General features: G+C 42.1%; 2 protein-coding genes across 8 annotated transcripts in view; both read left to right on the top strand.

Annotated features, from left to right (window-relative positions):
* Positions 1 to 3,194, top strand: part of ncoa2 (nuclear receptor coactivator 2) — a 59,112-nt gene extending 55,918 nt beyond the window's left edge. For all 7 annotated transcript variants that reach the window (XM_085362946.1, XM_085362947.1, XM_085362949.1 and 4 more), the window contains 3 exons: positions 336 to 513; positions 834 to 1,038; positions 2,268 to 3,194. In XM_085362946.1, coding sequence (XP_085219072.1) covers positions 336 to 513; positions 834 to 1,038; positions 2,268 to 2,279 — 395 coding nt within the window. In that variant the 3' untranslated portion in view covers positions 2,280 to 3,194. The remainder of the gene's footprint in view (positions 1 to 335; positions 514 to 833; positions 1,039 to 2,267) is intronic.
* Positions 3,195 to 7,599: 4,405 nt separating this feature from the next.
* prdm14 (PR domain containing 14) lies at positions 7,600 to 11,522 on the top strand. Its single transcript, XM_085362952.1, has 8 exons — positions 7,600 to 8,233; positions 8,504 to 8,557; positions 8,668 to 8,828; positions 8,917 to 9,187; positions 9,268 to 9,470; positions 9,801 to 9,902; positions 10,761 to 10,980; positions 11,362 to 11,522. The coding sequence occupies exons 1-8, from the start codon at positions 7,600 to 7,602 to the stop codon at positions 11,520 to 11,522; spliced, it is 1,806 nt and encodes a 601-aa protein (XP_085219078.1).
* Positions 11,523 to 20,225: the final 8,703 nt, after the last annotated feature.

Genomic DNA, 20,225 nt, shown 5'->3' with positions numbered 1-20,225 from the left:
CTGGTTTGTTAGAGAACTTTTTATTTATGGCTTGTGGGTGCCTGCAGAGCAATAGTTTCATCTCTCTCTCCCCTTTCTCCCTCCTGACCTATCTCCCAATCCATTTTCTTTCTAGTTCTCTGCCTTCTATTTGTCACATGCATGACGGAAATATAAATTTTGGCTAATAATTCTGGAATGGGCTATTATCGCGTGAGGTGCTCGTCAAAGTGTTTTGTCTTTATGTGGCATGTTTGTGTCATTTGCATGGAGTCGACTACACTTCCTTACTCATTGCATTGGTTTATTAACAAGTCTCCGTGGGTTGAGTCGGGCTGACCTCTTTTGATCCACAGGTATGAGCCAACAGGCAGATGGAACATTTGGAGGTCCCGGCACACCACAGAGCCCTCTGCTTTCACCCCGCATGGCCCACACACAGTCCCCAATGATGCAGCAGGGCCAGCAGAGTGCTGCTTTCCAGGGTTCCCCTGACATGAATGGATGGCCGCAGGGTAATATGGGAGTCAACAGGTAAGGATGGCTGATGCACCTCATTACAGCATCAGTTCATGTTGTCAACTCGAGTTCTATGAATATATGCGTAGCTATTTTTAGGAAGGGCTCGTGAGGAGATTCATGATTATCAACAACATTGTTGATATCCATAGAGAGTATTGACATCCATTATCCATAGAGTTGTTTGTACCACTTGTTAAAGATGAAAAACTTGCCAGATTTCTCTGGCTGACCGAGCAGGTCACACCCCAAAGTGAGTGTTGTCACGTACTTTTCTTTCTGCATTCATATTATTGATTTTGTGTTTACTTACACAACTTCTCTCTCCTCCGCAGTATGTTCTCGCAGCAGCAGGCATCGCCGCAGTTCAGCCAGCCGAATAACAGCAACATGTACAACGGCAATGGCATAAACCTCAACAACGCGTCACTGGCCTCCAACATGGCAACCAGCAGCATGGGCCAGATGGCCGGACAAATGAGTGTCACGTCCATGGCCTCGGGTCCCTCACCTGGCTTGCCCTCCATGGGGCAAGAACAGGTAAATACTTTCAGGCCAGTCCAGATACATTGGTCCTTTAAATGAGACAACATTAGGAAGCTTTTTTATTTTTTTTTCTAATTGTTAGAGCAAAAATGGTGAAACTTGAGTGGTTTAGGAAATACCCACTGGTGTTTCTCATCCTTTCACAGTCGGGCATCATCGGGCTTGGCCTGACCGAATTAGAGGTGTTCAGGGGCTCCTGTAATATCCTCAGGGTATCTCTTTACAGTCGTACTCTGTAGAAATCAGTTCCAGGTTAACTGAATGGACCCCACAAAGTTTTACACAGTAATCAGGGGACCAAGAAATACTAAAAGGCTTTTCTCTCCACTCCTGGCTTCTACTATCAGTGTTTGTCTTATCATACGACCCCGAGTGTTTGGGTACACTTACTGAACCAGCAGGCTAGTGAATAATTTAGTTGTTTACATAACTCTTCTTGCTGTAGTTCTGCTGCATAACTTGAACTTAGAGGTCAGTGATGTAATTAGCAATGTGCACTTCCAAGCCGGAGCGTTGAGACTGTAGACGGCTAAAGACGGGTATGCCGATCAAAGACCAGCCTCTGTCAGCTGTGGACTCACGAGCTGGTTGGCTTAACATGGAGAGCTTGACTCCTTAAGGCCTCAGATCTGTCAAATCGCCACAGCCTTTACACACATTCAGGAGAGTGACCCTACGTCATTAGGAGAGGTGAAGTCATACTTGCATGTAGATAAGCTACTTCTCCCACTCACTAAATGTGAAAATGTTTTCACTTTGGCAGCACTTAGTTGCTGGTGTTTATCATTGTTTTAATGTTGTCCAAGTTAATCCTTCTTCCTTTGTCTCACTGGTATTGTTAGCTTGGTATATGGAAAGCACTGTTGTTGTCCGCGATGCTTTTAAGCCAATAAAGGGCCATGAATATTTAACCAAGGGGCTGCCATTCGATGTCTGCACTTGAGACTGTTGTAACACACCAGTATACGTGTCACTTGATTTATCTCCCTTGCAGGATTATAGAAAAATATTGGCACTTAGATTATTTCAATTATTTACTGTTTGCCCATTAGTGCAGGCATCTGTGATTTACCGACTTGTTTTTGAGCCGACGATGCACTCCGCTCTGCAAACAAGTTTAGGTTCTGCAAGTTCAAGTTAACCAGTCAGATGTGCTGCTGTTGAATTGCGGATTCAGTAACTGCCTTTCTAGTTGGGACTTACAGTGTGCTGTTTCTCTGCAGAAATACTGTTGACCCCCATGGAGCTACTCACCTGGACCTCAGTGATCAACCTGGCTCAAGAAGCGCATCGGCCCTTTAATTATTTAAAAAAGAAAAAGAGAGAGAGAAAGAAAGAAAACACGTAATCAACCGACTGCCCCTTGAACCAGCCAGGCCGTGCCCTGACCCCCGACCCCTCGCCCCTCCCCAGCTCAAGTTTGCCGTCTGTCCAGCTGGATCCCACTCAGACACTGGCTGGGGAAGGATCGCGGATATCTGTCCCAACAAGCCTAATCCTCCTGGAGGGAGAGCCTCGTGACGAGCCAGTCAATCTGCCTGTCCACCTGCATTCACCGTAGTGTGACTTACTGTAGGCCTCCTGGTGGGGTACACTGACTTAAGGGGGCGGCAGTGGGTGGATTTTGTTCAGATGAATGTATTCCTCTCAGTGGACAGCGGCCATTTACAATCTCATCTCGAAAGATCACATACACTGATTTCTTCTCTTCTCTACCCCCGGAGCCCCCTTTATTCTCCACCCCCTCCCCCAACCTCTGGATCGTTGGAGAAATTTCCACATAGTTCCGAATGGCAGCAAATACTCCCAAGTTATGTTCACACTTATGGATGGAGCTCAGACACTTAGCCGATTTTGCCTTTTTGCTGTTCTTTATTTTATTGTTTTTGTTATTATAATTATTATTATTGTTGTTGTTGTTGTTGTTTTTTTAGATTTTTCCTATTTGTTTGTTTCTGTTTGTATTTTTGTTGTTGTGAAAATTTAAGATGTAGAGTGAAAAATATGGTGTTTAGAAAAGAGAGTGAGAGAGAAACTGAACGTGGGGGGGAAGAAAACACTGCAGAAGACTGGTTTGAATGGTGAATTCTAAGATTAGATTAATTAAAGAGGTTTATATAGTGTATAAAATTAAGTTTTATTTTCTGTATAGATTCATTTTAATTATTGTAGATTATTCTTTATCTTAGTAGCAAGAAGAATATTTCTAAAATTGTGAAAGAGGCACTTCTTTTTATAATTTTAACAGCAATGGTTGTATTCTTTCTGAGAAGATTCTTCTATTAACCTGAATGGTGGATTTTGCTTTGGTCATGTAGTTTCAGAAGATGTCAAAATCAAATATAGTTTGAAATTAATTACAGAGTTTGTACATAACAATAAGTAAAATCGTTTTCTTTCCTATTTATTTTATTCCCTGGGGCTTAACGTCTCTCAGCCTGGTCCCCAACTGCCTCCTGAAGCAGAGCAGTGTTTTGGGGGGAGGGGTTGTGTGTGTGTGTGTTTTTTGAGGAAGTGGAGGGAGAACCTTCACCTTCTTAAAGTTCTGGTACAGTGCAGACAGGGGTGCGGGCGGGAGGTAGGGAGGGTTGTAAATGGGTGTGCTGTGTATACAGTGTACAGATTATCGCTTGCTTCTCTGCCTTTAGCATAGAACACAACAAAAATAAATAAAAGAAGGAAAAAAATCAATTCAACACAGCCATACACTTAAAAAAAAAAAAAAAAAAAAAAAAAAGATAAAGTGTGCTTTCTATGTTGTCTGGAGTGGAAAAATGCTTCATACAAGCTGCTAGGTGCAAACTGTTCTGTGTGTTGTAAACAAGCAATAACAATTACTTGAGAATCTTTTGGTTTGGTTTTTTTTGGTTTGGTTTTTTTTTGTAATTTTTGTACAGTTTCCTGGGAAAAAAGGACACGTTTTTCCTCTGCGTTTGGATGCAGTATTAAACACAGTTTTTTATTGCCGTTTGTACCAAGAAAGTCTACATCCACAGACACACACACATACACAGCACACACACACAGCGTTCCTATTAGATTATGCAGCATAGGCTGAGATCTGGAGAGGGAGTTAGTTTGTGGTCCCCATATTGACACATGCCCTCTCTGCCTCCAGCCGTTCTTCTATAGCAGAGGTCAGAGTTAAGACTGCACGCTTCACAAGAGCTGCTCTGACAGACACTTAGCCATATTTTATGACCTCAGGCAGTTAGTTCACCTATAAAGTGTTCAGTAATGACCTGCTTGTTCTTGTGCCCCACCAGACGGGGGGGTTGGTTTGGCCTTCACAAGATCTAAAGCGAGTCATCTTCTCTAACCTCAGAAGATTTTCCTCAAAAAAAAAAAATAAACTTTTTATATTGACTATTTTAACCCAGGACAGACTTTGAGCAAGCCAAATAATCTTCACATTTCAATTGGATTTCTGAATTCTACTCATTTTCTTTTTATTTATTTATTTTTTCTAAGTAACCATTTGATGGTTACCATGGTTTGGCCCACAGGAAAAACAAGAAATTTATGATGATGTCACTCAACAGGGTCTGATGTAAATGTTACATCATAAAACAGGAAGAGAATCACTCTGAATGTATTGTCCATAAAGGCCTAAGGATGTGACTGGTGGTGCATTGAGGTGTGGACAACATGTGCGGTTACACCGTGCTCTTCTCGGTGTTTCTGACGTTATCCATCGTTGCTTCTTTTTCCTTGTTTTTTCCACTTTTAATTTCTGTATGAAATTTGAAGCTGTAGCAATTCAACTGTGGAACAAAGGAAGCCTGCATTAACGCTTTGGTTGTTCTGCAGGTGCTTTTTTTGTTGTTCTAGTTGTTGTCGTAGACCTACAGGAGATCCCACCTTTTTGATAGATGCTGTTTTGATTGTACAAGGAAAAAAAAAAAAAAGATGCGGCCGTGCAGAATCAGCCTTTTGAGCCATTTTTAAAAAAGGAATCACAGCCCTTTGCAAAATTTCCAAAGATTGTTAAGATTTTAAAAAGACTTAAAGCCATGTTGGTAGCAGTGCATTTTTTTTTCTTTTTAGCACTTATAATGAGGACAGGAGCAAATAAATGATTTTTGCCCCTCACAGATATCCAGGCTTTGGACCCATGAATCAAAAATATTTTTTTCCTCTGTAACTTATGGTTTTGAAGAACTTTAAATGCCCTTTTGTATTGTCTGCCAATTTCTTAGTGCTAAGATGCAACCTTGAAATGCTAAAAACCCTAGCATAATGCCTTAGATTTTGTCCGTTCTTGTACATTACACCGCTGTCTGTATAAATTTGTATAATGACTTGTGTACAATATTGAATGGGTGCATCATTGTTCAACTCTTCTCAGCTGCTGGGAACTTGGTCACGGTTCTCCTTTGCTCTCTGTTCCGTGTTGGGTCATCTCCTCGCCCTCCGCTCACTGTTTGTATGGACAAAGGTGATGATACATAGGGATACCGAAGCAATATGTAATATACTCTATGGACTTTCTGAAGAAAGCTTACTGTTGTGTTTTACCCCCCTCCTCCCGAGATATTTTTTCTGCATTGTTCACGAGTCACACTGTATACCCGCATCGATCATTGTACCCCTAGTGTGTGAGCGTTTTATGCAAAGTTAGATATACAAGAGAAGTTAAAACCACAGTTATGCAAGTTGTGAACTAATATGGCTTCGCTGATGCTATTTGCCTTGTAAATAAAGAATTCTGTTATTGCATTATTTAATCGAGCGACTCTTATTTCATTTCCCAGCGCACGAAGATTAGTGTTCAGGTTTTGTTTTTCTAACTGAAACATAAAAAAGTTATTAGCTGGCTACTTAGTGACATCTTTATTTAGTTTTTCATAAACATAACAAAGTTGAACAAATATATTTCAGTATATGATAAGCTATTGTAAATGTTATATAATTGGTAGACTTTTTTTTTATTAATATAAAAGATCGCAAGTCATCGAATCGCCAAAAGTTTCGAATGAAATATTTCATTCGCCAGTAAAAACTGAGCTTTTTAAATGGTTTTATGAAGCTGTAGGCCTCTTATGTTTGTTTTATTTTTCCAAAAAAACACAAGAAGCTCCGCTGATCTAGAGCACAAGAAAATTGCCTGTTTAAAATTAGCAATAAAAACCTTTTGTAAAAAAGCAAACAACTTTACATTTGCACTTTACTGAAGTATTGATGGGGATTGGGTTAAGTTTTTTTTCTGTATACAATAAAGGTCGGAGCAGTGATCTAATAAATGCCTGGTCATTTCCCCGCTATTTTTTTTTAAATCTCTTCTTTATTTCTAGCGTCTAAGTGTGAAGCACGATAATCCACTCCACGCCTCGTGAGCAAATTGAAATCTTAGGCTCGTTCTCATAATCGGCCTCACTGTGGCAAAGAGAGCCGACTCCGAAGTGCAAAGAACACGGGGGTGGGTTGGCCCTGAGAAAATCTATTCCTATGGGGTGGGTGGCATTGAAATGCATGAGGTTGAGCTGACTCCTGGCCAATAGGAGTAAGGAGATAGCTGTATACAGCATAGGTGCCCTCAGATGACCACAGAGCAGCACATCCTCTCTTAAGTTTCGGCTGCTCCCGGCAGAATCTGAACGTTTGTCTGCAGTGTTTGATTTTACAGCACGGGAGGTTGATCAAACTCTGGCCTGTGGGCATGACGGTCACATCGCCCGCGTGAAGCTCCTCTAATTGTTTTCAGAAGGTAAGCTTCTTTATTAAAGTTCACAAAATGTTTGTAGCGGTCCGCTTTAATTTCAGTCATTTCACATGATTCATATTTGTTTGTACCTTTAAAAAAGTAATTTTAAAGCCCCCCCAGCGGGCATTACGCACTCCTATCGCGACCCTATTTCCCTTCATACAGCGGGCTGATTGTAAAAGTCATTAAAAGCTTCATTAATGTTGACCTCTGCTCTGGCCAGCGGTTCTTTAATTAGTGTCATGACCCTGATTTGTCTCTCTATTTACTGGCTGACTGGTAAACTGTTCCTAAAAAGCACACCATCATGCAGTGGGGTCATCTGAAAAGCCTCTGATGAACATTTGATGTGTGGCTTGTGTGTGACCCTTCAGCTGGAAATAATGCAAAATCGGCTGTCCGAGTTCACTGCGGATTGCTTTCCCCCTTTATGTGCGCAGTATTTTCATCTGTCGCCGACAGTTTCATTGCTTTTCATTTTAAAAGAAAAACACTGCGAACCTGTTGTAGATTTCAATTTCTTAGCCATAATCATCTGCAGTTTGTATCAGTTCCACATTTAACCAGAGGGTTGCCAAGCTTCTTAACACCTTTGGAAAAATCTTAAAATATTTGGAAGAAATGCTCATAACTGGAGAGCGAAGTAAAGTCTTACGTTCATTAAAATAATCAGTTCTGGTGGGTTCGGCCTCTTTTGATGTCCTGTTTCCTTTTTTAGATTTCTTACATTAAACTTTTATGACTACACCCCCTCCCCTCTACCCACGCTCCCACTTGCTTCTATCTCTCTTCCCCACAGAAGGCTACATCATCTTCTCCATTTGACCCTTTGCCTCACCTCCTGTGCTGTCATGTCGGTGTCCCTGTCCAGCATCTCTGTAATGCTGAAGGAGAAGAGCTATCCAGCCGGCATGCTGAAGGGCAGTCCTGCCCGCGGCTTCTACCCAGCTCCTCTCCCCGGCCCTCATCACTATGTGGACTTCTTCCCGCGTACGCACAACCTTCTCCACCCGCTCAAGTCCCTCGGTCGTCTGGTGTCGGACGCTCAGGCTTCCCTGCCGCTCAGCCTGCACGGCGGGGCCACTCCCTTTCTCGGCCAGGCCGGCCACAACGCCTCGGTCCTCCACGAACACATGTTGAGCGCCTCCAGCATCCCGTATCTGAGTCAGATGTTGCCCGGACACCCACTCTACTCCAAACCGGAGGAGCTGGCTGCTGTGGTGACCGAACACGCCGCCGGTCCGCTGTCTTCAGACTTCAGCAGCCCGTCCAGTGAACGGTCTTCTTCTGCTCCTACATCCGCCAACACACCGCCCAAGGAGAGCTTCCTTCGGCTCCGGAGCACGGACCATTCCACAGAGAAAAAGGGCGCATCGTACAACTTCAGTGAGGACGACTTGTTCACGGTGCTCTACGGATACTCCGGCAGCCAGGAGCGTAGCGTGGGTCACGCCATATCAGGAGTGGCCCTGCCGGAAAACTCAAGTGAGAATTCAGATTACGGACTATGGATTAAAATGACTGGCGTTTCATTTTTGTTTGGTGTGCGATAATAAAAACTGCCCTTGATTTCACGCTATCCCCCAAACATAAATGTTTCACTGTCACTACTATTATAGCCGAATATAACACATCGATCAGAATCTTTGTAATGCAGTTAAAGATGAAACACTACTCAAATACTCCCGCTCAAATAGTAACGATAAACCTTTTTTATCTCCCTATTTTGTTTACATTTGTTTGTTTTCTCTTTAGTTTCTGACTCACACATTTTCCCACTGGACAAAGAAACTCTTGAACTTCCAGAGGGTAAGAAGCCACCATTTTTATCTATTTATTTATTTGAATCACCTTTACGTGTGTCCTTGATTGCATGATAGAGTAATGAAATCTGAGACCGCTTTGGCTCTGTGCTGCAGGGTTAACCATTCTCCAGGCATCCTGGGGAAACGCTTCGAGCTGTGGTGTTTTTGCGGATAAACGCAGTATTCCTAAAGGCGCCCGTTTTGGACCTTTCCAAGGAAAAGTAGTCAACACAAGCGAAATTAAAATATACGACGATAACACCTTGATGTGGGAGGTAGGGTGGTGAATTGTCTCCTCACAGTACTGGTCTTTATCTAGATTTTTTTTGTCGATACTTCTAATACTTCTAACACACCCTGCAGGTGTTTGAGAACGGCCGCCTCAGTCACTTTGTGGACGGAAGAGGGGGATCTGGTAACTGGATGTCTCTGGTGAAGTGCGCTCGCTTTCCCGAGGAGCAGAACCTGGTTGCCGTGCAGGTCCAGGGCCAGATATTTTACGAGGCCTGCAAGGAGATCACGCCAGGCCAGGAGCTTTTGGTGTGGTACGGAGACTGCTACATCCAGTTCCTCGGGATCCCCCTCACACTGAAAGACCCTAGAGAGGACAGCAACGCGGTGCCTCCCTCTGAAGGTCAGGATTTAATCTTCTTCAGTTTTTTAATCATCATACATATATTTAGTGTTTTTGTAAAAAAAAAAGTTTTTCCCCAGATTCAAGCGAAGGCTTCAAGTGTGACAGATGTGGGAAGGTTTTTGCGTACAAATACTACAGAGACAAACACCTGAAATACACCCGCTGCGTGGATCAGGGGGACAGGAAGTTTCCGTGTCACCTCTGCAACAGATCTTTCGAGAAGAGGGACAGATTACGGATCCACATCCTCCACGTCCACGAGAAACACAGACCTCACAAGGTACAACATCCCTGCATCCGTCTTGCTTTTGTGAGGGATTTCCACACAAACCTCCCTTTACATGGTTGTGGTCTGTGAAAAGTTTTAGATGGTGCTGAAAGAACAGCTCCTACACTGCGTCACAGGGACCTTCAGATTTTTATTGGACGTAAAAAAATAAAAAAAAATAATAACATTTATATGAGACTTGCATTTTGTTTTGTTTCTGAAAAGCGAAAACAACTCCGAAATGTATTTAAACCCATTCACAAAATGAGGTTAGGTTCTTTTTAGCTTTATTTTGAGCTTAATGCATTCGAGTGACACTTTGTGTATGTGAATTTGCTGCAGTGCTCGGTTTGTGGGAAAAGCTTCTCCCAGTCCTCCAGTCTCAACAAACACATGCGCGTGCACTCGGGTGAACGTCCGTACAAGTGTGTCTACTGCAATAAGGTAAGAAGCTTTTTTTGTATTCTTTCTAAAGATGCGTTTGGCTTGACAAAGACGAGACCGTTTGACAATTGGCTCGATGCTGAAGAAAAATAGGAATAAATCCTGGAATTCGACTTAATTGCTGGTGCCAGAATAGTTTGAATACGCCATGGGTGTGCTGCCAAAAATAAATATATACAAAAAAAATAAAATGAAAATCTTAGAAACATAAATTGTTTTACCAGCAATAACGACACTGTCCTCTGAGAGGTTTTTCCCAACCTGCTTCTATTAGACCTGCAGGCTTTCTACTCGTTCCTCTTTAAACCATTTCGGGTTTCCTCCTGTTACGGTGCATTTGGCACGCGCCTCTCCTTATTGTTCCTCGCGGAGGGCACGCTCTGCATAGACACTTACATGCTAATTATCGCCAGATGTACACCCACCCCTTTGTCTGCCAAGATTATACTTTTATTTTATGGCCCTGGAATGAGCAGAAGTTTTTTTTGTTCTCGATATCCTTCCCTTTTTATGCGGACTGTGGACGTTTTGTTCAAGCTGTTCCCCTTTCTCCTTTATTTCGACTATTTTAGCAATGTGGCACGAGCCCAAAGGTTTTTGCCGCCTTTGAGCACTAGGCTGCCCCTAAAAATGCCACAAAAACAGGGGGAAAAAATCCTTTAACAAAAGTGTTCACGAAATGTTAAGGAGCATTAAAAAAAATCAAAAATCAAAACTTTTTCTGAAAAATATTTTTTGGCTCCTGTGAAAAAGGTAACTGTTAGCTTATAAAAAAAAATAAACAACGTTTATCTTGCCTTTAACTTGACAACTGAAATTGCGCTTATTTACCCAGTGTTTTAAACTCCACTCTCCCAGGCCTTCACTGCCTCCAGCATTCTGCGCACACACATCCGACAGCACTCCGGTGAGAGGCCCTTCAAGTGCAAGCACTGCGGGAAGGCCTTCGCCTCCCACGCCGCCCACGACAGCCACGTCCGTCGGACGCACGCCAGAGACAAGCCGTATCCATGCGAGCTGTGCGGAGTGTCTTTCCAAGAAGAGCAGGAGCTTAAATACCACATGAAAAGCCACAAAAGTAAGCGCTCGATTTAAAATACCCGCATGGGAAGTGTTTTAGGCTAACAGCATGGCATCAGGTGTTTATTTTATGGGTTCAGACGTTTTTATGGGTGCTGTCTAAAGCTTCATTACAGTAGAGCAATTGAAGCAATCGAATATTAAGAGGAATAGAAGTTCAGTACTATTATTATTATTAATAATAATAATAATAATAATAATAATAATAATAATATTCCATAATAAAATTAACCTAAGACAGTTGAAATATTAATTAGCTTTGCTACAGACTGCTGTCATTGGCAATGCCCTTAAAAAAAACTACTGCAAACTGCCAAACTAAAATGTTGCATACTTTTTTTTTAAACTACATATTTTCTGGTATTTTTCTTCCCCGCAGAAAGGCAAATCTTGGACAGCACCATTCTCCCGTCTTCTCCGGAGAGAGGATTGCAGGAGGAGTCCCTGTTTCCGCTGAAGGACCATCAGAAGAATAGCGGACAAAACTTTCCTTACAGCGGCTTAACAGTTTTAAATCCAGAATATCGGCCCTGGAACTAGACTCCACTTTCTTCTGTAAACATGACTGATCCTGTGATATATTCTAGATGATTTGAGACAGCACAAACACAGCGAAGAATCTTTACGCAGTGTTTGTGGTGAGACTGTGAAACATGAAGGTAAATTTGTTGTACAGGCCTATTTAAATAGGTAGATAATAACTGGATAATTTGAGCTGCTGGGCAACTGTGTCCGCGTCTGTTTATATATGAACATGTTGTGTATTGTCATATGGCTTAAAGCTTCTCTACTATTGTTGTGCGGGACAGTTTTGATGCATTGTAATGCCTATTATTGTTATTATTATTATTATTATTTCCTTGCGTCATCTACCGCTTCAAAAGCAAACCTATTTTATCGCTGTAGATTTGAGTCGATTTGTGTATAAATGTACCCCCCCCCCCCCCCCTCCTAATTTATAATGTATGATAATGTTTTTTACTGTAATGTTAAGCTGCCAGAAAGCAACTACAAGAGTCGTCGTTTGTTCACTTTGAGCGTCCACTTTTTCATGGTTAACCTAAAAAACAAAAATCAGCGCATGCAACAAGAGTGTTTTTGCTCTTGTTTATTTCCGAATGTAGAAAATGTATTTCTAAAACGAATAAAATAAATTAACATTGCCCACACTGTGCACTCTGGCTTGTTAATAGTCTTAAAGGGTTTTTTTTGTTTTTGTTTTTTATGTTTTCATGATGAATAAAACCTTTAAACAGTTGTTATTTACCATTACAACCAAGAAGCAAGAGTTTTATTTTATGTAAATTAACATAACTGCATCTCAACATGCCTAATGCAATCTCCATTCCCAATTCCAGACATGCATCCATCCAGTCAGGCACATGTCACTCCATATGCATTTACAGTCTGCCGAGCTTTTTTTTTTTTAAGCCACGTGATGAATTGGATGCGTCATGCTCACAGTAAAAATGAACAAACTCCACAGGACCAAATGAATGACAATGAAATGAAGCAGTAAGGGTCATTTCTCCACACACAAAGGTAGTCGCCATGACTGACATCTGCCCTCATGCTGGCACAAACTGTCCCACATGTGTTCCCCTGAGATCGGATAGATAGAGAAAAGTGTGTGTGTGTGTCTGTGTGTCTGTGTCTGTGTCTTAGGGTTAATTTAAGGAAAGCCCCAATTGGTAGTGTGGTGGTGGCAACAGCATGAGGTCTGACAGATGACACAGTGTCCAGTCTTTGTCTCTGTGCTCTGTTATGTCACCTTTAACCTCTTGGCTGCCATCCTTCAAACTGTTTGGAGGAGTAATATCAATCACACTGCAAAGGTAGGTTCAAGTAGAACGTAGAAGAGGAAAACTATGAAGCAAGACACTGAAGAAAGTGAGCGAAAACACATCACGAAGCACAACATTTTACAAGTGCCAGTAAAACAAATTAGACATTCAAAGTTGCCATCAGCTCAGAGCAATTAAAGACTGAAAATTAGACTTCCTCCTGGGTTGTCTGCAGAGATAAGAGCAGTAAAGAGATTAGCAATCACTCCAGCCTCTCTGTTTATTTTCTATAATGGATGGACAGCAGTCGTCAGGGTCAGGGGTCACCTCCTTACTCAGTGTTTAACAGCCTCCCTCTCTCTTCAAATAGCCAAAATATGGATGCTTGAGCAAGTCTAGATCAACCTTCAATGGACTAGCCCCTCCCACGTATACAACCCCTCAAGCCACCATGAATGGGCCCACTGTGAAAAGACAAGATACTCCCCTTTGTGGTCTTCCAGGAGCAAAAGGGGTGGAGGAGAAGGACGGGACAAGAAACAAAGACAAAAAGAAAGACAGAAGGAGAAAAGCGAGAATGAGCTGCCAGAGGTGAAATACTGAGATTGTTAGCATGCTGTGCTAAAAGACTGGTTTTACTAGCGCCTCTGTGATTGGCTGATTTAGAACTCAGCGCTAAAGCATGGAAGAATTTTTATTTAGGTTGTTTATGTGGATTGATTTCACACTTAACCTCCTGGCAAGCTAACAGGGCCCTCTAAAGGGCAATTCATCGGCTTCATCTCTGTATTAATGTGATATTAATGATTGGAGGAGTGGAGTTTTTATGGCAGTTAATTCCCTCTGAGGTTGAAGCAATAGAGCATAACATTCCACAAAGCAGTTTCAATACTTTGATACTCTGTAACACTCAAATGCGACCCGTAAGAGTGCAACATTCAGTGGTATGATTCAAATATTGAGCTAATCATGCATTTACACTCATGATTAGCTCTTCTCTTCTCTTCTCTTCTCTCATACAGAGCTGAGTAGTCAAATGCTCTGATGTATTAGCTTCTATCGATTGCCTAATAGCTGTCAGTGTGTATGTGTGTTTGTGTGTGCTGTAGTCTGATGTCGAGGCTAGCCGTTGCTCCAGACAGGCCTCAGATCTTCAGCTGAGTGGACTCTTAAAATACAACCACAGCAGCTCTGCGTCCATCTGTGCCTGAGCCTGCGTCAAACCACACAGCAACTCACTGATGAAAAAGATACATGAGAACTTTAAAACATGTTTCTTCTTGTTCTTTACAAATGGTCAAAGTTTAGTTTTGATTGCTACTGCCCCCTTCATCCAGCGTTTACCTGATTGTCTTTTGCATTTCGGTCAAAATATGCAATTTATGCACAAAATATACACAAAAGAAAAAGCTGACAAGGGTGACTTCCTGTACCACCTCTTGCCTGAACTCTCTTAGCCAATATACAGTTCAGTTTTATTTCTATAGAGCTAAATCACATGTCACAGGTTCAAGGGGCTTTATATTGTAAGGTAAAGACACTGCAATAATACAGAGAAAACCCCAACATTCTGACGACCCCCTCATGAGCAAGCACTTGGTGAGAGTGGGAAGGAAAAACTCCCTTTTAACAGAAAGAAACATCTACACCAGTCAGGGAGGGGCAGCCATCTGCCAGATTATTAATCGAGATAAATAATTGAATGTAACCTCTGACGACTAGTATTTCACGAGTGAGATGTGATCCATTGTTCATCATGGTTCTCACTTTAGACAGAGTTCTCCTCTTTGTCACCGTAGCGGCTCTGTGGTGTAGCGTTTTGACCATTTGATTAACTAACAAAAGATCCCTGGTTCAGTCCTGGGAGAAAGCTCAAACCCAGAGGGATTCGTGTCAGGGAGGGTGTCTGGTGTAAAAACTCAGCCAAACCAAGCATGTACAGCTTCCTGCTGTGGAGACCCCTGTGAATAAGGGAGCAGCTGAAAGTAGGTTCTTTATCACCATGTCCAGAGAGTCCGAAGAAGAATCAGAGGAAAGATTCTGGTCCTCTCTCAGTGATTTGTTTATTTCTCAATCATCTGTTGTTTCACTTGTACTTTGAATGACTGTAATGCATCTTTCATTTAATTTAATTTTAATTAATTTTATTAGTTTCATGTTGTTCAATTGCATGTAGGCACTGACTCTGCAGTTGTTTTTGATTTTTGCATGTGTTAATTCAGTCTTTTAAATCTACTTTGTTGCATTTTTAATCCCAGCTTTCTGACATTTAGTTCATCCTTTCAGAGAAGGTATTCTCTGTGTGACCCTTTCTTTCAAAGAAATATTAGACTTAAGTCATTTTAGTTTGAAAAGACCTACTGAGCTATGCCACCCCCTCCTGTTCCCTCAGCTGAGAGATGAAGCTGATCAGCTTGTGTCCTGCCATTCATGCCTCGGGTTGAAGATGTTTTCTTCGGCCAGTGATTTCCACTGGGACAGTGGACAGCAGAGGAGTAAGACATACAGAGAGGATCAGCATCCTGCATGCTGCTGGCTGGATGAAAGCAGATCAAACACTGTCTGCAAAGCCCCTCCATATTGCTCCTGAGAGTGTGTATCCTCTAGGTGGGATTGGTGTGTAGGGTGGGCAGATGGCCTTATCCTTCCCTGTGGGGGCTGGTGTGAGGTTCCACTGTGGTCCCATGGGGCAACATATTTGCTGACACACACTCTTACAAACACACACCTCACATAATCCCCAGCAACTCACAAAGCAACCTATGAGAATCTACTGTATACATTATATCTGAGTCTTCTGGTACCTATCTATCAATCCATCTATTTATATCCACCCATCCTGTTTGAACTATTTAACCCCTGATGGATTGCAGGGCTTCTCTTTCGAGTCAATTCATATGCAACTAAGCCGAAAGCAGTGATTCTTCTTGTAGGCTGACATGTGGCATTGTCATTCGGGATGTTAGAAAGTGTTATAGAGTTCTCCTCCCCATGCGTTGCGCTTTACAAAAGTTTTTCTCTGTGTGCTATCTGAGTGTCTTTAGCCGCAAGGCTTTTGTCCGTGCCCAACTGTTATTCCTGCGGGTGATGAAGTTGGTGGTAGGTTAGTGAGGAGAGGACTTAGTGTTACTGTACTGCCCTTGCTCCCTCCCTCTTTCTTTTGCTTCTGTTTCTACAGTACATCATCCCACCTTTTCTTGTGACGCCTCTGATGTGCATGCATTGAAATACTTCTTCAGAACCTTTTTAAGGTTATTTGATCCAATGAGAACTGGTGTAAATACTGTATATGTTTTTTTGTTTTTGTTTGTTTTTTCCGCTGACACACGCTGACCATGTAATTCCTTTGGAAGAGCTTCCTCATGTTGTTAGACCCCCAGTTGTGCATGAGTCTTTTCTGGGGTGAGTATTTTCTTCATTCTGGTGCATACATGCATTAAGGCACTTCAGGCATCCTTAATGTTTTGTTTTTTTGTGTGTTCCTGAGGGAAGGATTTACAACATATGGACACTGTACTCCTGAAACATGCGCATCCATGCACAGACAAGGTGACCTCTCTGCCTCTAAAGATGTTTGCCGTTAGTCCAGCTAATCCTGACTAAGCTGTCCACTTAGATAAACACTTGGAGGGTGTCGCTCCCGTATGGTATACAAAGAGTAAGTGCCAGAGTTCAGTTCACGTTCTCACTTTTACTGTCACATCTTGGGGAATGGATCCTTCCTTGGGGGAGGAAAGAGAGATAAAGATTTAGAGACAGTCTTACACATAGCTTATTGTACCAGTGTCACTTTTCTACAAATACTGAAGAGCACAGAAGATGTGAACATGGAGGAAGTGGGAGATTTCATTCCTCTTGGGGTGGATTAGCTAATAAGCACCCTTGTCTTTTCCTCATCTTCCTTGTTTCCTTCATCAGTTTTTCCCTGAGAATGCACAGTCACCAGCCACACAGGACAGCCAGTGATTGATTTTCCCACTGACTATCACGAGAGCATAGGAGTGAGCTGTGCAATCTACTATAACCAGTGAGTGTACACTGGACGGCCACAAAATTAAAACCACTGACAGGTGAATTGAATAAGATTGATCATCTCATTACAGTAATGTGTACTGTAACGTCATCCACACACAGCCCACTATAGTAATGGCACTCACTGATGGCAGCGGCCTCCCTTTGGAGGACAGTGCGCCGCACCAAACTGCAATAATTGCTCAGAACAGCTTGGGGAACACAGCAAAAGGGTGTAAAAATGAGTTTTTCCTTCCCACTGTCGCCAGGTGCATATTTGTGATAGGGTCATCTGAAGCTAGTACAGTCTCTGTAAATATCATGCTCTTCCCTTGCCTTTAAAAATGTTGTAATTCTAACTATGCTTCTATTGTTTGTGAAACAATTTACTGTGACCCCAGTCAGCTCCCGCTGGTCTGTGAGGTCAAAGGATAGAAGAAACTAAAAGGCCCCAGGGTGTGGATGTTTAGCAGCTACCTCAAGACTGACATGACTGTTTAAGCACCTGATGGTTCGCACTGGTGCCAAACATCGGCAAATCCGAGGCCAAACGGTCGTAAACCTGCTCATCCAGGAGACCAGAGGTAATGATTCAACAGAGCGCGAGCTGACAGTGATGGAGATGAAAGGACGAGGCGGTTGCTGAGTGCACTACCACAGCTAAAAGTACATGTGCTTCTGCTTTGCGGGTCACGCCGTGCATGCGTGTTCCTAAGTGTATTGTCTATCAAATGTTTGTGACTGTGCCCTGCCACAGGAAAATAAAGCGTCTTGGCCCTGGAGCCGCAGTCGTCCATCCCCACCCCCAATACTGAGTCATGATGGCTTTTTGACAGTAGAGCTTGGAAGGCAAATGCCCCCGTCCTGCTGAAACATTCATGTAGCCTTATGATCCTCTCCTCCAACTAATGTACCCTAACAGGCCTTTATGGCCTCACTCTAGCCTAGCGTCACCTTAGTGCTGCTTCCCGGCATCTAAGTCCTTAACACCCTGCTGGTCTTTTAAGCCCTTTCAGCAGTTTTACTGGAGAGGCCTTGCCTTAGGAAGTTTTCCTTAGCAGACAAAGGAAGGCTGCGTAGTCATTACTGCAAGAGACGCTCTAAATAAAGCTGCATATATGCACATGTGTGTCCTCCATGTCTTTGGGGATGGCTAAGGCAGGCTCTGTCATTTGCTTCCAGGTTCATGTTGTTTCCCTTCTTGTTTCTTTCATCCTTCACATGTGGTCATTGACAGTTTTTGCAACCTGACTCCTAAGCACTGCATTGATCTGTTAAGATTGTCACTTTTAAAAAAAAGCCCCATTAGGGTTTAAGGTTTGACAGTTGATATCAGCATCCGTTAGTGCTGCGTAGTGACCCGGAGAGCAGACAGGAAGGCGTTGAAGAGCAGGAAGGGACCACTGTGTGTAGTTACATAGTTTGCTTTTTAAAAAAAACAAAAAAAAAAACAAGAAAAAAGTCAGAAGATAAAACTTAAGAAAAAGTCAAAGTGCTGTAAAGCTTTCTGCACTGAGCAAAATGACCTCAGTGTGTCATTGGACCGTGTCCTCTGTGTGTGTCCACCCTGTGTGGGTCCACAGGGAGATCTGGCCTGAGCAGTGTGTTTTACTATTCTCTCGGCCTCCCCACTGTGTTTACCTCTCCGTGGTAAAAATGCCATATGCTAAATGGGCTAGTGTTACGGCTCTGGTTTCCAGGCGGCCCATCGGCCCCACACACACTCCAACATCAGTCAGAATGGATATCTAAGCTATATCTAAGCCTATAAAGTAGAACATCATTGATCTGTTTATGCTTTTTTTTAACAATCTCCAACACATGAGATTCATCTCGGTCACAGACAATCTTCTGATGCTCATTGATTCATTTGGTAACACCAGACCAATTAATTAGCGGTAGCAATCATTGCCGTCCTTTGTTTTCAGTCCTCATTGAAGCATGATCTATTACCTCACAGTGTTTACAATTCAGGAAGTCAACTGAATAATTGTTGCTTGGTTTGTTTTATTTTTAATTAAGCATTCAGCAACACATATAGGCTCACACCACACAACTTTACACCCCAGACTACATTATTGACAATGTTCTTATTGACTGAGATAATAGTCATAGAAAATGCCTCAGGATACGGTAAGGACCAGTCCATATCTCTCTTAATGTACATTCATCAGAAGAAAACTGCACACGTCTGCAAGAATTTTCTTCACTTCTGGAGTGAAGTGAAGAAATGGTGCATAGTGTCTACATACCAGATATAAAACTGTGTCCAAACATCTTTATTGTATCTGTTTTACTAAACAGTTTACTAAATTTAAATTATCCTAATTACAAGTTGTAAATCACTTCAACTGAGGGCTGAAAAGCACAACACAATACAAGCAGGCAAAAAGTGAGCTTTTACTTACGAGCTGCTACACAAAAATCTATGCTAAGCTGACATTAAATTAAAATTTTAAATAATGCCCAAAATTAAATCATTTCAATTCAGGCTCAAGGAAGATGGGCTACAAAAGGAGGCAGGATGCACATATGAACTGATAAATAAAGGGCAAAGAGGAAGTTTTTCCAGATGTCCAGAAATTCCAGAAATATTCAGTGTCACGAACAGAAAAGAAATGGACATAAATGTATTATTTAAATTAAACAGATGACCAGTTTGAAGAAGACCATTTGAAATTTAAAAAGGCTGAATTTGAGTTTTAGCCTTTGTTACATTCCCTTAAAAGGTCCAGGGATGAGGGAAAGGGAAAAAAGGTGTCCGGGTTGAAAAAAAGGAGACATGGGGGCAAAATGGATAAATTAAAAGGTTTTATTAATGTTCCTATTACTAACTAAACTGAAAGAGACAGACAAGCCGCTTTCAACTTTTAAAGAAGGAAAACAAACCCAGGCATTGGCCAATAAACTGAAAAGTAAGTAAAAAAAAAAAAGGGTTAGTTACTAAAACACTCATTTCCACAGAGCAGGAGCAATCAACCACCATGCACACAGCTCACTAGCTGCAAAACCACCAAAGCTCTCTGGCATTAGGGCTCACCTTTCTCTGGCCCTAAGCACTCTTAATTGCGGATGGGAGTCAGCTGTACAAAAAAAGGTGGCACCTAAGGCAGGGGAGATGGCATAATCCTGAAAACACACATCACAGACTGGAAACAATGCCAGTGTGATACTAGGTGTCATCAGATAATTGAGTTATCACACACACTATGGGAATTGTGGCTTTACTAATCTGTGGTACTGACAAGAAAATAAGTATACAATAATTATCATGCATTGAGCAGTGCTAGGAAGAGAAAAGACAAGAGGAGGGAAGTAATGAAGTACAAGTATATTTTTTACTGTACTTAAATAGCGTTTTCAGGTATCTGTACTTTGGTATTTCTGACAACTTTTTACTCCCTACATTTAAACACAAATATCTGTACTTTGTACTCCTTACATTTAC

This window comes from Diplotaxodon limnothrissa, linkage group LG9, assembly GCF_057381915.1.
Source record: "Diplotaxodon limnothrissa isolate DT_005_m linkage group LG9, D_limnothrissa_male_GT1.1, whole genome shotgun sequence".
Lineage (NCBI taxonomy): Eukaryota > Metazoa > Chordata > Actinopteri > Cichliformes > Cichlidae > Diplotaxodon > Diplotaxodon limnothrissa.
This window is presented reverse-complemented; position numbering and strand designations above follow the sequence as displayed.

Excerpts from the sequence above, each read along its gene's own strand:
- prdm14 (XM_085362952.1), top strand. The coding sequence starts at position 7,600 with ATGTCGGTGTCCCTGTCCAGCATCTCTGTAATGCTGAAGGAGAAGAGC. Across the intron at positions 8,234-8,503 it reads GGCCCTGCCGGAAAACTCAA|TTTCTGACTCACACATTTTC; the intron begins GTGAGAATTCAG and ends TTTTCTCTTTAG. Across the intron at positions 9,188-9,267 it reads CGCGGTGCCTCCCTCTGAAG|ATTCAAGCGAAGGCTTCAAG; the intron begins GTCAGGATTTAA and ends GTTTTTCCCCAG.